Below are 12,550 nucleotides of genomic sequence, written 5' to 3' on the forward strand. Positions count from 1 at the left end.
AGGCACAAGGGACATAAACTCACTGTCCTCTGTATTTCAGTCTGGGACCACATCCAATTATGTGAATCAGGCTGGCTTTGAACCAAAGGTTTCTCCAAACAGCGCTTAAGATTGCGGAACCTTAATTTGCACTTGATGTAACTTGCACTAAGAGTTTCTACTATCTTTGGCATTGGTTTAGCTGATTTTATCCAGATTGTGCTGAAAAAACTAGCGGAAACTCTAAGCCCAGGTGTTTTGCAGAGACACGAGCAATTAAAGAACAGGAAAACAGCACTTGGAATGCTCACATGAATTGTTCCATGGAGAGAAACTGAAGCAAAACCAAACAACATTACTCTCCCATGATAATGCTACAAGGGAGTTAGTGCTGCATGAATGAGGCAGGTTGCAGACAGAGACACAAATATATGCAATTAAGTAGCATAGCAACAACTTAAGTGATTGTTGTACTGTTAGACCATTAAGCAGGATACAAGTCTTGTGAGGACAAGAGTGTAAATAACTCCAGGCAGGGTCACCACCAATAACCTCCAGCAATTTGACCAGAGCACTGATAGAATAGACCAGTACCAGAAAATAAAAATTACAACAAAACACAGAATTGATCTATGATCAGAGGACTGAGAAAAACATTGTGTACTTAAACTGTTTAAACATATGTAGAACTTTACATCCACTACCAAAAGTTGATTTTCCTTGGTATTGCAATATAAATAAAACACAACTATGTAGGAATTTTATCAATCACAACTGCAAATTACGAGTTGTTTGAAGCATACAAAATAGTTTTCTCTCATAATGAGTGAAACCAATACCATTTTAAGGTGGTCAGTAATTTGCGAGAGACTTACACAACATTGAAAAGACCAAAGTGAAACAAAACCTTTCCCCTTTAGTGTCCTCAGCTGTCCATTTCCTAGCTTAACTCAAATTTTCATTTGATTTTGAGATTTTATCAAACACCAGTGCCAGGGATGGATAGCATTTAACAGCCACTGTTTATCAAGTTCTCCAAATCCAGGCAGAGCATTACCAAATTCAGAACAACATCTACCATTGTGACAAAGAATGTCCTTTCACTCAATATTAAAGATTACCATCTGCTGCAAGTTTTAGGTAACCTTTCTGAATTAATGCCAAATCACAGCCAATATCATGATTTGTACCTGCACCCACTAGAAAATACTTAGAGCCAATTCTAAAATTACTTTACAAAGAATGATAATAGCTATGAAGAAGAACATTTCAGTCCAGCTTTTCGAGCTGATTCAGTTTTTTTTTAGCTTAATGCATAACTTAGTGCCAGTGCGATATTTTTCTTAACAAAGTTGCAAACACTCCAAAATGATCAATTCTGAAAGGAAATGAGCATTAAACATCTGTTCAGAGGAGTTATGCATTCCTGGATAAAAAACACGTTTCTTGCATCAGACAGTGCATTATCAGTTGACAAAAATAATAAAACTGCATTAATCAAAATCACAATGGAAAAAACATTAAACAACTTCGCAGTAAATCATCTTATAAAATAGAGTCTATCGACTGTATTTTATTTCAGTTTCCAGTTCTACACATCACTGTAACAAAAATAACAAATAATGCACATTGCCAGTTAACCAGGTTCCTGTCCACCATTCACTAATATAATTACTTATTAATGTACAATTCACTGTCAAATATAGCCCTTTATTGAGATCTACATTCCTTCACATGAGGTTGATATACTATGTGAAAATCATGATGCAATTATCTTATAGTGTGTGATCCAGTGATTTTTTTTTCTGAACAAGTCCTGTTCATTTAGTTTTAATTACAGTATTGATTGTCATTGTAGTTCCTTTTAAATGTTGTTCATCTTCAGTATTTCCAAAATGCAATAATAAACACATTGGTAACTCTGTTTTGCTGTGTGTCATTTCCTGATTGTTACCATGGAAGTATACCTTTCATGATCAAATTTCTTGTGATAGAGAGTATGTGAGTGTGGATACCTTAAAGTCTGAGGAATGACCAATTGTGTCCATGCTATTTGCTTCGACTGAAGTGGCTATAAGATATTTGAGGAAGTTCTTGTGTTAATGTTTTAAAAAATAGTGGAACTGAATTCCAGAAATCCTGTGTCACTAAATGTACTTTATAAGTCAAATTTTTGCAAATGTATTTATGGGAATTGCATAGTGCAGCTTATTTCTTATGCTTTTTTTATGGATGAAAAGTGTATTATTGTGACAAATTCAATATCCATTACAAACAGACAATTTTAAAACAATGTTATTCAAATCAAAACAAAGGATGGTAATTAAATGGAGGCAACTGGAATCTTGTCTATTTGTTGGAGAGCCAAAAAACATTCTGCTGCCACTTCTCAGGCAGGTCGGCTCAATGAAGGGCCGTTCAGGCATTTAAATGCATACGGATGAACCTTCCTCAATGTAAAGCTTTTTTTAGGTAAAAGGCATTTCTGGATGACAAGAGCTGCCAGCTAATCATAGACTGACAGCTCCATTATATGGCAGTGCTATGAGGGAGGCAGTAGATACTGTGAGGACAACATCAATTTGAGGTTCAAGGCAATCATGGGATCCCAGGCTGCAGATAAGTTTTTATTTATTCATTCACAGGATTATAGAGTCTCCAGCTAGGCTCACATTTATTACCCATTCCTAATGGTTAAGAGTCAACCACACTGCTGTGGGTCTGGAGTCATGTGTAGGCCAGACCAGTAAGGATGGCACTTTCCTTCCCTAAATGACATTAGTGTACCAGATGAATTTTTTTGACAGTCAACAATGGATTCATGGTCATCACTAGTCTCTTAATTCCAGATTTATTTTTAATTGAATTCAAATTCCACCATCTGCTGTGGTGGGATTCAAACCTGAATACCCTGAACATGATGTGGTTCTCTGGATTAACAGTCCAGTTATAATACCACTGGGCCATCAACTTCCCCATGCCCTTGGTGGGAAAGGGATTGGCAGCACAGGCAGAGGGCAGATCTCATTCCCAATAATCCCAGCTCCATTATTCTCAATACCAGGTCTCTCAACTTGGCACAGTGCTTTAAAATAATGGACACTCCCATACTCCACCAAGCAATCTTCACCATTTTGCGTGCTGTGTTCACACATGTTGATCATTATCCTTCCACTTACCACCAGTGGCTGCAGAACGTGGCAATTAAGTGGGTATTAGTTGCTCATGTAACATCCTCAATTGGCTAAAAGTGGGAAGCAGGTTCATGGACTTTCATTACCAATGTTTAGTCAATGTGGAGGCAGCGAGCACCCATACCTCACCATCCTGCCTGATTTAATGTCCCTCCATTCCCCAAATCATCTCATAGGACAGCATTGAATTATACCCAAAGAATTTCCAATTAGGGTGAGGAAGTAAGGATGTAGAGCTTGGGAAATATCTGAAATTAATTACCCTTGCATCATTTTACATTTTATTGGCTATTTCATTTTACCTGGTTAATCTCTTTTAGGAGAAAGTGAGGACTGCAGATGCTGGAGATCAGAGCTGAAATGTGTTGCTGGAAAAACACAGCAGGTCAGGTAGCATCCAAGGAGCAGAAGAATCAACGTTTTGGGCATGGCGTATGCCCGAAACGTCGATACTCCTGCTCCTTGGATGCTGCCTGACGTGCTGTGCTTTTCCAGCAACACATTTTCAGCTCGTACCTGGTTAATTTCCCTTGTTTAATTCATGTGATTTAAATTTTCATAATCATTTTCCAAGGGCAGACATCCAGCATGTCCATTAAAACTGGTTTGTTATTGACAAACTGAGTGATTTACTGAGTGTTGCCAAAGGCATTTTCCTGGCAACTGCAAAATTTGCAATCTCCAGAGTTTCAAACCTCAATTGAGAAAGAGAAAGGTTATTGATAAGCTGCAAATATTCATGACGATTTGTTCAACCCACTATCAGAACTAGCTGTTACATATTCATTAAGCTTTCAATCTTAAGAATTTTGGAGAAAATAATTAATTCCTTTGTAGTCTGCTGTTTTTTGTCAGAGAATCAAATAGGTTGATTTTAAAAAAGCTAGTCAACAAATGAATTGTTCCACTGCAGCGTTGTGTAACCAAACCTCAGGTGTATCCAAACTAATGTGAAAATGAGAGAATAATCCGTCTTAATTTTGTTATATCATTCAATGATATTGTGATTCTTTAGGCTGTTTTTACAAAGCCCTTTTGTGTCATAGCTTCAGCCTCTTTGTAGAATGTCAATGTTGCTTGCTTCAGATATATAGATATCACAAAGCAGGTGACAACCCTTAAATAAAACTGCTAGATTCACTAAGATGGTTGCTGAGAAGACTGACGTTTGACTGACGTTAAGTTTTAATGAACTGGCAGGATTCCTTTCAGATTGCTATGCTTCAGATGTAAACAATTCCAGAATTGCACAAAACTAATACAAAAACAGCTGCAGAAGACTTTCATGATGCATGAGAGCCTCTCCAGGAGGTACTCTTGCACTGTTTTGAGTACCCAGCACTACAATATAAATCCAAGCTGACATTCTGCACACAGTAAAACTTGTTAACCTTGACTAGATAACATGTTGCTTGTTAAGAAGAAAATTCATTTTGTCTGGATGTTTTGTGTGAGCAAACCATTTATCATCTGTATTTGATTACTTACAATGTGAAGCTGTAGGTAGTCTCCAAGCCCAGCAGAACTATCTACACGCACCAAAATGGCATCTTTTACATGCGTGTCAAATCCCACTGCCAGTCTGTCTGCTCGGGTGCTTGGTCTGTCATTGGGAGGCCATGTATAAGTGATTAGTCCACCACCTCGGCTAAAGATGTATGTTGTGCCAGCTGAGAAAAGAAAATATGTGGTTTCAAAAGATTGCCTTTTAAATATACAGTCTTCAATGAATTACAATTATCTGTCCAAATGCATACCTGAAAATAATTTATATGGTAAATATGTATATTATTTGCATTATAACACATTTTTATGATCTGAAATACATAAAATATATAAACTGCTCTAGATAGCAACACTTTTTAAAAGTGTTACCATTGACACACTGAAGATAGCCCTTTTATAAACCTTACACCAGTATTATGTAAACTCGACTTAGTACATACGTTATAAATAACTATCATGGATTCCAGGTGACGCTAATAGACTTAGTGAAGTCATGAACCACTTGGATATATTACTCATTACTCACTGCCAATCATCTATTAAAAAGAAATCCAATTCCTGCATGGTGTTCGTAAGTCACCTCAGGCAGGGATGCCTAATGCACTATGAATGCCACTGGCAGAGTGGTTTTGTGCGCTGTGAGCCTAGGAACACTAAGCAACATAAACACAATAGATACAAATATCTCATCATGTATCAGATTTATAAATCAGGTAGAAATGAAGATACTCCTGTGGTGTCACACAGTGATTCAAATTGGCTTATCATCCCCTACTGATTTATGATCAGCATAGTACATCAGCAAATAAATGTTGACTCCCTCCTGCATTTGTTGAGATCTCAGCCCAAACTTTAGGCAGTGAGAGGTCATTCTTGTAGCTAATTTATTCTTCTGAAACCCACTTCCTCTTTGAAGCTAACTGCGAAACCCCGGAGTACGGGTGAAAGAGGACAGAAGGAGGCAGTCAGTCTAGTCAGGAAGGAGATTATTTAACTGTGTCATTGAGACTGGTGGACAGGAATGAGAATTGGATCAGGAGTTAGGATCCAATGGAATGATCCCTGACAGAAAGTAAGTGATCAAGGTTGGAATGTAGTTGTCTTGTTGATGCCAGTCAAGACAGTAACAGACAGAGACGAGGAGGTAGAGGTAGCCAAGGGAGCATCTTACTCCTCCTGAACCTCAAGTGAGCCGCATAAAGGGGTCGATCCAGAAACACCAGGGTTTCTCCTGGCTACCAAGCAGCTCACTCCATGGTTTAGCTGTCATGGTGACTTTTCCGTGGGCCTGCAAAATTCTGAAATTTAACATGCAGTTGCAATCCTGACTATATCATCAGGCTGAAACTATTCAATTTAAATTGAAGCCCCTTCAGCAGGAGTTTCTAACTGGCTTCAACATCAGAAAAGATGAAATGTCACTGGGTGAAGATGGTGCAGCCTATGGGCAGAAAACAAACTCAGGCAATTTTAATCCACCCATGCACTGCATCCACTGGGTGAAATGTAAATTTGATTTTGATTGATTGTTCTTGTTTCTGGCCACTTCTCATGTGTTAAACCTAGTTTTGTAGTTATGGCAACAATATGCTCTTTCAACTTCTTTTCTCTGGATTATGGAAGACAGTTTCAAGGATCTGATGTGACTGTAAAGAATTCATTAAAATTCATTTTGTACTGTTTACATGAGATCTCCTTCCACAAGATCATTGTCACCAAATGGTGCCACATGCACATCATGCAGCCTCATCACTGGACCCATGGGCATGGAAGGGAGTTTGGTACGAAAGTGGGATGCTGAGACGATGTTTAATGGCCATGTTAATGTAAGGGTAAATGATGATCACTGTTTTAAAATTCCACAAGACTGAAATCTATGTCATACTGGTGAACTATTTAATTGCAGGTTTATTTTTGTGTCATGAAACTGTAAAGTAAACTGCAACAGTGATTTGAAAATTATGTTCCTTCCCCAGTATTTTCCAAATATTTTCATCCAATTTGTTGTTCCATATTCTACAGTCTCTCCTGAACTGAGAAAGCAAGCAGACAGACAATCTGGTACTTTCAGCCAGCTGCTTGAATGTGCGTGAGACAGGGATGTGATCATTCACCCTCCTATTTTTCTTTATCCCTCAAGGGAACTGCTTTGCATGGTTCAGCATCTCCCCAGTGTTTTTCATTTGGATGTGGCCAATAACAGAAAAGAATCCATATCTTACCACTCTTTAATTCAATACAATGGTGCACGCAAGCAGTCCATCAAACCCAATGATTAAAATATAAAAGAAAACAATTAGAAAACAATTTCATTGGTCCTTTATTAACTTAGTTATTTTTGTCTATATTTAATGGGTTTTTTTTAAAATATCATTTTTATACATTGTTCTTTAGATATCTTTGAGAAGTATTCATTATTTTTTGCAATCTAAAGTTGTGTTATATCTTGTTTTGTAACAAACACAGACTTTCCTAGCACATTGCTGTGACTCTAACCTTGTGGCTCAACGCACTAAAGAGAATCAATGTGAATGAGCTGTTTATATCTCTTTCATGATACTGGTGAAGAGCCATCAAAAGCTAAGCTCCAGTTATTAAATGGAAGCAGAGTTTGACAATACCTTTTATCAAACACCAAGGCAAAAATAGGACATAAAATGCTTAGAATGAATAGGTCACTGAATATTTGGCAGGTGCAGTGAGTTGGATACATGCCTTTCACCTCCAGGATCTTTCAAATCTAGCCAAGACTGAGTGGTTGATAGCGTATTATTTTTCTGGCTTGAACTGTTCTAAATGAAGTGTCTTCTTAGTCCAGATCTTACAAGGCACACATCTACAATATGCAAGTACTCCTAATTCAACACCAATTGGCACTAATTGATAATCTAACTCAGAGAAGCAAAAACATGATTGTGGTGGAAAACGAAAGGTTCAGAGTTGAGTTGGCAGCTTACTGTTAGAATAAAAGGAGCTTTATGTTGCATATACTTGAAGGAATGTTTCCTGTAAATACTTAACTGCTACAACTGGGAGGGGGATGGTGACGGGGAGTATTTTAAACATCAATGATGAGTGAATTGATGTCAGATGGGAGTTAAAGAAAATCTCATACCTGACACCATGTCTCTTTCAACACACATTTATAGGATTACATATATCGGATATATGACGTAAAAAGAGGCTATTCAGCCCAACCTGCTTACACAGCCAAGAAAACTCTCCTTGTGTCTCTTCCCATGTTTGCTCCCCTGCATTTACCACCATTAACTATCTATTTCTTTCTCTCTCATAGATTTAGCCATCTTTCCCTTAAATGCATCCATACTGTTTACTTCAAACATTCTAAATGGTACTGAATTCCAACTACTGATCTTTCTTTGTGTAAACAAAAACATTTTTTCCGAATTTTTAATTGGATTTCTGAATGAATATTGATAGCCTCCAGTTATGCCTTTCCCACAAGATGAAACATTGTTTTGTGTACACTCAATTAAACTCATAGCTTTAAAGATCCCTTTTAGGCTACCCTTCAGTCTTTTTTTTTCCAACAGCAAAGAAACACAGGGTGTCCATTCTTTCTTGACATGTATACCCATGCATGTCTGGTAAAATGCTTGCAAATCTTCTCTGCACATTATCTAGTGCTTCTATATCCTCTATATATGAGACCAAAACTACATGCAGTATTCGAAGTCTGATCTAACCAAAGTTCAATAGGGCTTTACAATATACCTTATCTACTTTTTAATTTTTAAAAAATTCTGTTCCTTTATCCCATCTGAATTTAAATGGTTCAAATACGATTCTTCTGACAAAATGTATTTTTCATTCTTATCTTTATAAGTTTTTTTTGTCCATGTTGTATGTTTGTTAATATCCTCCTGAAATGTGTTGCAGTGTGCCTCTACATTGACTATAGTCCCTAAATGCCCTTTCCAATATGTAAGTTTGGATGTTCCCATAGAGAAAGGGAAACAGGAGTTGGGACTTCATCTCAATCCCAAAACCATTCTCAGAAGAAAGCGGTCACAGTCTTTGTAATTTTCACAAAGGTTCCCTCATAACAAATGAAAATAGTTTGAACCATTACTAGTAGGCAGGCTGTCAAAGCTACGGGGTCAATTGGGCCGACTGTCAGTTTGAGACAAGATGCAGATTGCAGTAAAAGGTCAACAACAATTTTCACATGGAAGCACCTTCTCATCTTTTTTTTTAGGAAAGTTTTAAATAGAGAGCATATTAAGCTGCCAAATTATCACTGTTGGTGGTGGGCTTGGGGATAGATCAGTCCACAAGATGACCTTTGGTGGCCCCTGTGCCCAAACAGGCAGAGGGGATGTATAGGCTCATCTGGACTGTTGGCTTCCTCCTCATCTACTCTGTAGGCTTGCCTGAAGTCATTTAAATGGACTCCTATTGAATCAGGAACCTGAAGGCCAAATAGAAAGCTCTATTTAGCCTCCTTTAATGTATCTTTAACAAGGTTCCAATTGGCTACTTGCCAGGAACCTCCATTCCTAACTTCCTTGGTGCATGAAAATTAAGCCTTTTGTGTCTTTCACAAATTTAAAAATTATGTTTTTGATTTCAAAGCCCATTAACATAAATTGTGAACAAGAAATCCTTGTGCAACACCACTTGCAAATTTCTGCCACTCTGAAGAAATGTCTTTTACTCCTATATTTTCTGTTTTGAAAACAGCTGGTAATCCATTCCACCATTTGTCACCTAACTGGGCATTCCCTGACATTATTCAGACATTTATTATAAGCACCTTCTTGAAACTCCTTTGAAAATTCCCCAAACAAAACCCCCATTGCCAATTTCAAGATGTTCAGCAAATCCTCCAATTTCCTACACACACCAGGCATTCACTTATTAGTTATGTTCCTGCTCATGTTGGCAGCCAGCTTCTGAACTTGGCTGACTGTCAAGCATGAAATCTATTGAGAAACCACAGCATCCAATAAATTCAAGCCTTCAATTCAAAAATCTGAATCTTGACCCAACTCACGGTCCTGTGGAAATATCAGGCTTGGATGTTCAAAAGGAATTCATATCAAAACCTTCCGAACAAAGATTTGTGTACTGCTGAGAAAAGACATTTTGTCAAGCCGTTCATCTTGCACTCTTTGGGACGATTTGCAGAAAGTACAAGTATAAAGGAAAACCAATGTTCATACTGTACAAGAGAAGAATGCTGATTGGTTGGTAAGTGGAATCCAATTGGTAGAGGCATTGCCATGGAAAATATAGGAACAAAAGTAGGCCATTCAGCCTGTCAAGCCTGCCCCATCACTTGTTACAATCATGGCTGTTCAAACATTTCAATGAGTATTACCCATCCCATCTCCATAATCCTGTATATGGTGCTAATCAGAAATCTTTCAATCTCACCCTTACACTTACTCAAAGACTGAACATCCACAGGACTTGATGGTCGAGGATTTCAAGGTTGAAGTAAAAACAATTCTTATTTCAGACTAAGCAGCATCAACTTTATGTTTAAATTGTACCCCCTGGTTCTAAACTCCCCAGCCAGGGAACACATTTCACCTGCATCTACCTTGTGTATCTTTTTAAGTAGCTTTTATGTTACAATTACACCACCTCTCATTCTTTTCAACTCAAGAGAAAACAGGCCCAGCTTTCACCAGTTCTCCTCCTAGTACAGTCCGCCATCCTGGGAAGGTCTGGTGAATCCTTTTTTTTTGCACTCCCTCTATGGTAATATTCTCTTTCCCGAGGTAAAGAAACTAAAACTGCACACAGTACTCCAAGTGCAGTCTAACCAAAATCCTACACAATTGAAGCAAGACTTCACAACTTATGTACTCCAATCCTGATGATGGACAGTTAACTGTCAAGCTTTGTATAATTTTAATCCAGACATGTTCAATTCTGATCCCCTTGCTGTAGGAAAGATGTTGTGAAACTTGAAAGGGTTCAGAATAGATTTACAAGGATGTTGGCAAGATTGGAGGGTTTGAGCTATAGAGAGAGGCTGAATAAACTAGGGCTGTTTTCATTGGAGCATCAGAGGCTGACGGGTGACATTATAATATTACAATATTTTTACAATATATGTTAATGATATAGAAGATGGTATTAGTAATAACATTAGCAAATTTGCTGATGATACTAAGCTGGGTGGCAGGGTGAAATGTGAGGAGGATGTTAGGAGATTACAGGGTGACCTGGACAGGTTAGGTGAGTGGTCAGATGCATGGCAGATGCAGTTTAATGTGGATAAATATATGGGTATCCACTTTGGTGACAAGAACAGGAAGGCAGATTACTACCTAAATGGAATCAATTTAGGTAAAGGGGTAGTACAAAGAGATCTGGGTGTTCTTGTACACCAGTCAATGAAGGTAAGCATGCAGGTACAGCAGGCAGTGAAGAAAGCTAATAGCATGCTGGCCTTCATAACAAGAGGGATTGAGTATAGAAGCAAAGAGGTTCTTCTGCAGCTGTACAGGGCCCTGGTGAGACCACATCTGGAGTATTTTGTGCAGTTCTGGTCTCCAGATTTGAGGAAAGACATTCTGGCTATTGAGGGAGTGCAGCGTAGGTTCACGAGGTCAATTCCTGGAATGGTGGGACTACCTTACGCTGAAAGACTGGAGCGACTGGACTTGTATACCCTTGAGTTTAGAAGACTGAGGGGATCTGATTGAGACATATAAGATTATTAAAGGATTGGACACTCTGGAGGCAGGAAACATGTTTCCGCTGAGGGTGCGTGCCAAACCAGAGGACATAACTTAAAAATACAGGGTAGACCATTTAGGACAGAGATGAGGAGAAACTTCTTCACCCAGAGAGTGGTGGCTGTGTGGAATGCTCTGCCCCAGAGGGCAGTGGAGGCCCAGTCTCTGGATTCATTTAAGGAAGAGTTGGATAGAGCTCTCAAGGATAGTGGAATCAAGGGTTATGGAGATAAGGCAGGAACAGGATACTGATTAAGGATGATCAGCAATCATCATATTGAATGGTGGTGCAGGCTCGAAGGGCAGAATGGCCTACTCCTGCACCTATTGTCTATTATGGGGACATGAATAGGGTGATCAGTGAAGATTTTTTCCCCAGGGTAAGTGAGTACAAAAGTAGAGGGGATAGGTTTAGGGTGAGATTTTAAAGGAATCTAAGGGGCAACTTTTTCACACATGAACTTTCCATTCCCTAAGAATGGGAGCCTCTGTATTAATATATGCAGATTTAGTACACACCAATGCACCATTGTGAGCCTGACTGAGAGTCCAAAAGTGATTGTCAGCATAATTTTGGTTATTTAGCACACATTGGTTTTTAGCACATTTAGCACACAGACCATGGTTATTTAGCACACATTGGTTTTTAGCACATTTAGCACACAGACCATGGTTATTTAGCACACATTGTCCACTTGCAGAATAACACCAAATATCGGAGCTATTATGAGTTTTGCAAAGAAAGGGCTGTTTGCGATAGATTTGTTTGTACTATTCCAAAATGATTTGTCACGTATTAAGAATTCAACACACATTCAATTTTGGGTTACTGAAAATACGAAAAGGAAAAACAATTCACGAGCTAAAAACTCTCCAGCTTGAAAAAGTGATGATTGAGTAGCCTTATTTCAAGAATTAATTTGCCAGCTTCCTGGCTTTCCATTCCCCATTTTGTCATAAAATGAAGTAGGGAGGAGCTGGTTGAGTTTGGGATTCAGATATTCAACATTTTAATATCTTAACTGAAACAAACCAATCCATTTTGTTTGAAGTTAAAACTCTCCCATAGTTCTCAGGCTCAGGCATGACAAATGGTCATTTGCTTAAGAATGGTAAACCGAGCAAATTGATGGGAAAGCAGAATAGATGATAACT

General features: G+C 38.4%; 1 protein-coding gene across 24 annotated transcripts in view; it reads right to left on the reverse strand.

The window, feature by feature from the left end:
* nrxn1a (neurexin 1a) overlaps positions 1 to 12,550 on the reverse strand; it is a 1,882,581-nt gene that overhangs the window by 445,240 nt on the left and 1,424,791 nt on the right. For all 24 annotated transcript variants that reach the window (XM_043695934.1, XM_043695933.1, XM_043695910.1 and 21 more), the window contains one exon: positions 4,662 to 4,843. In XM_043695934.1, the coding sequence (XP_043551869.1) occupies positions 4,662 to 4,843 (182 nt within the window). The remainder of the gene's footprint in view (positions 1 to 4,661; positions 4,844 to 12,550) is intronic.

The sequence above is a fragment of the Chiloscyllium plagiosum genome, chromosome 9 (genome assembly GCF_004010195.1).
Source record: "Chiloscyllium plagiosum isolate BGI_BamShark_2017 chromosome 9, ASM401019v2, whole genome shotgun sequence".
In the NCBI taxonomy this organism is placed as follows: domain Eukaryota; kingdom Metazoa; phylum Chordata; class Chondrichthyes; order Orectolobiformes; family Hemiscylliidae; genus Chiloscyllium; species Chiloscyllium plagiosum.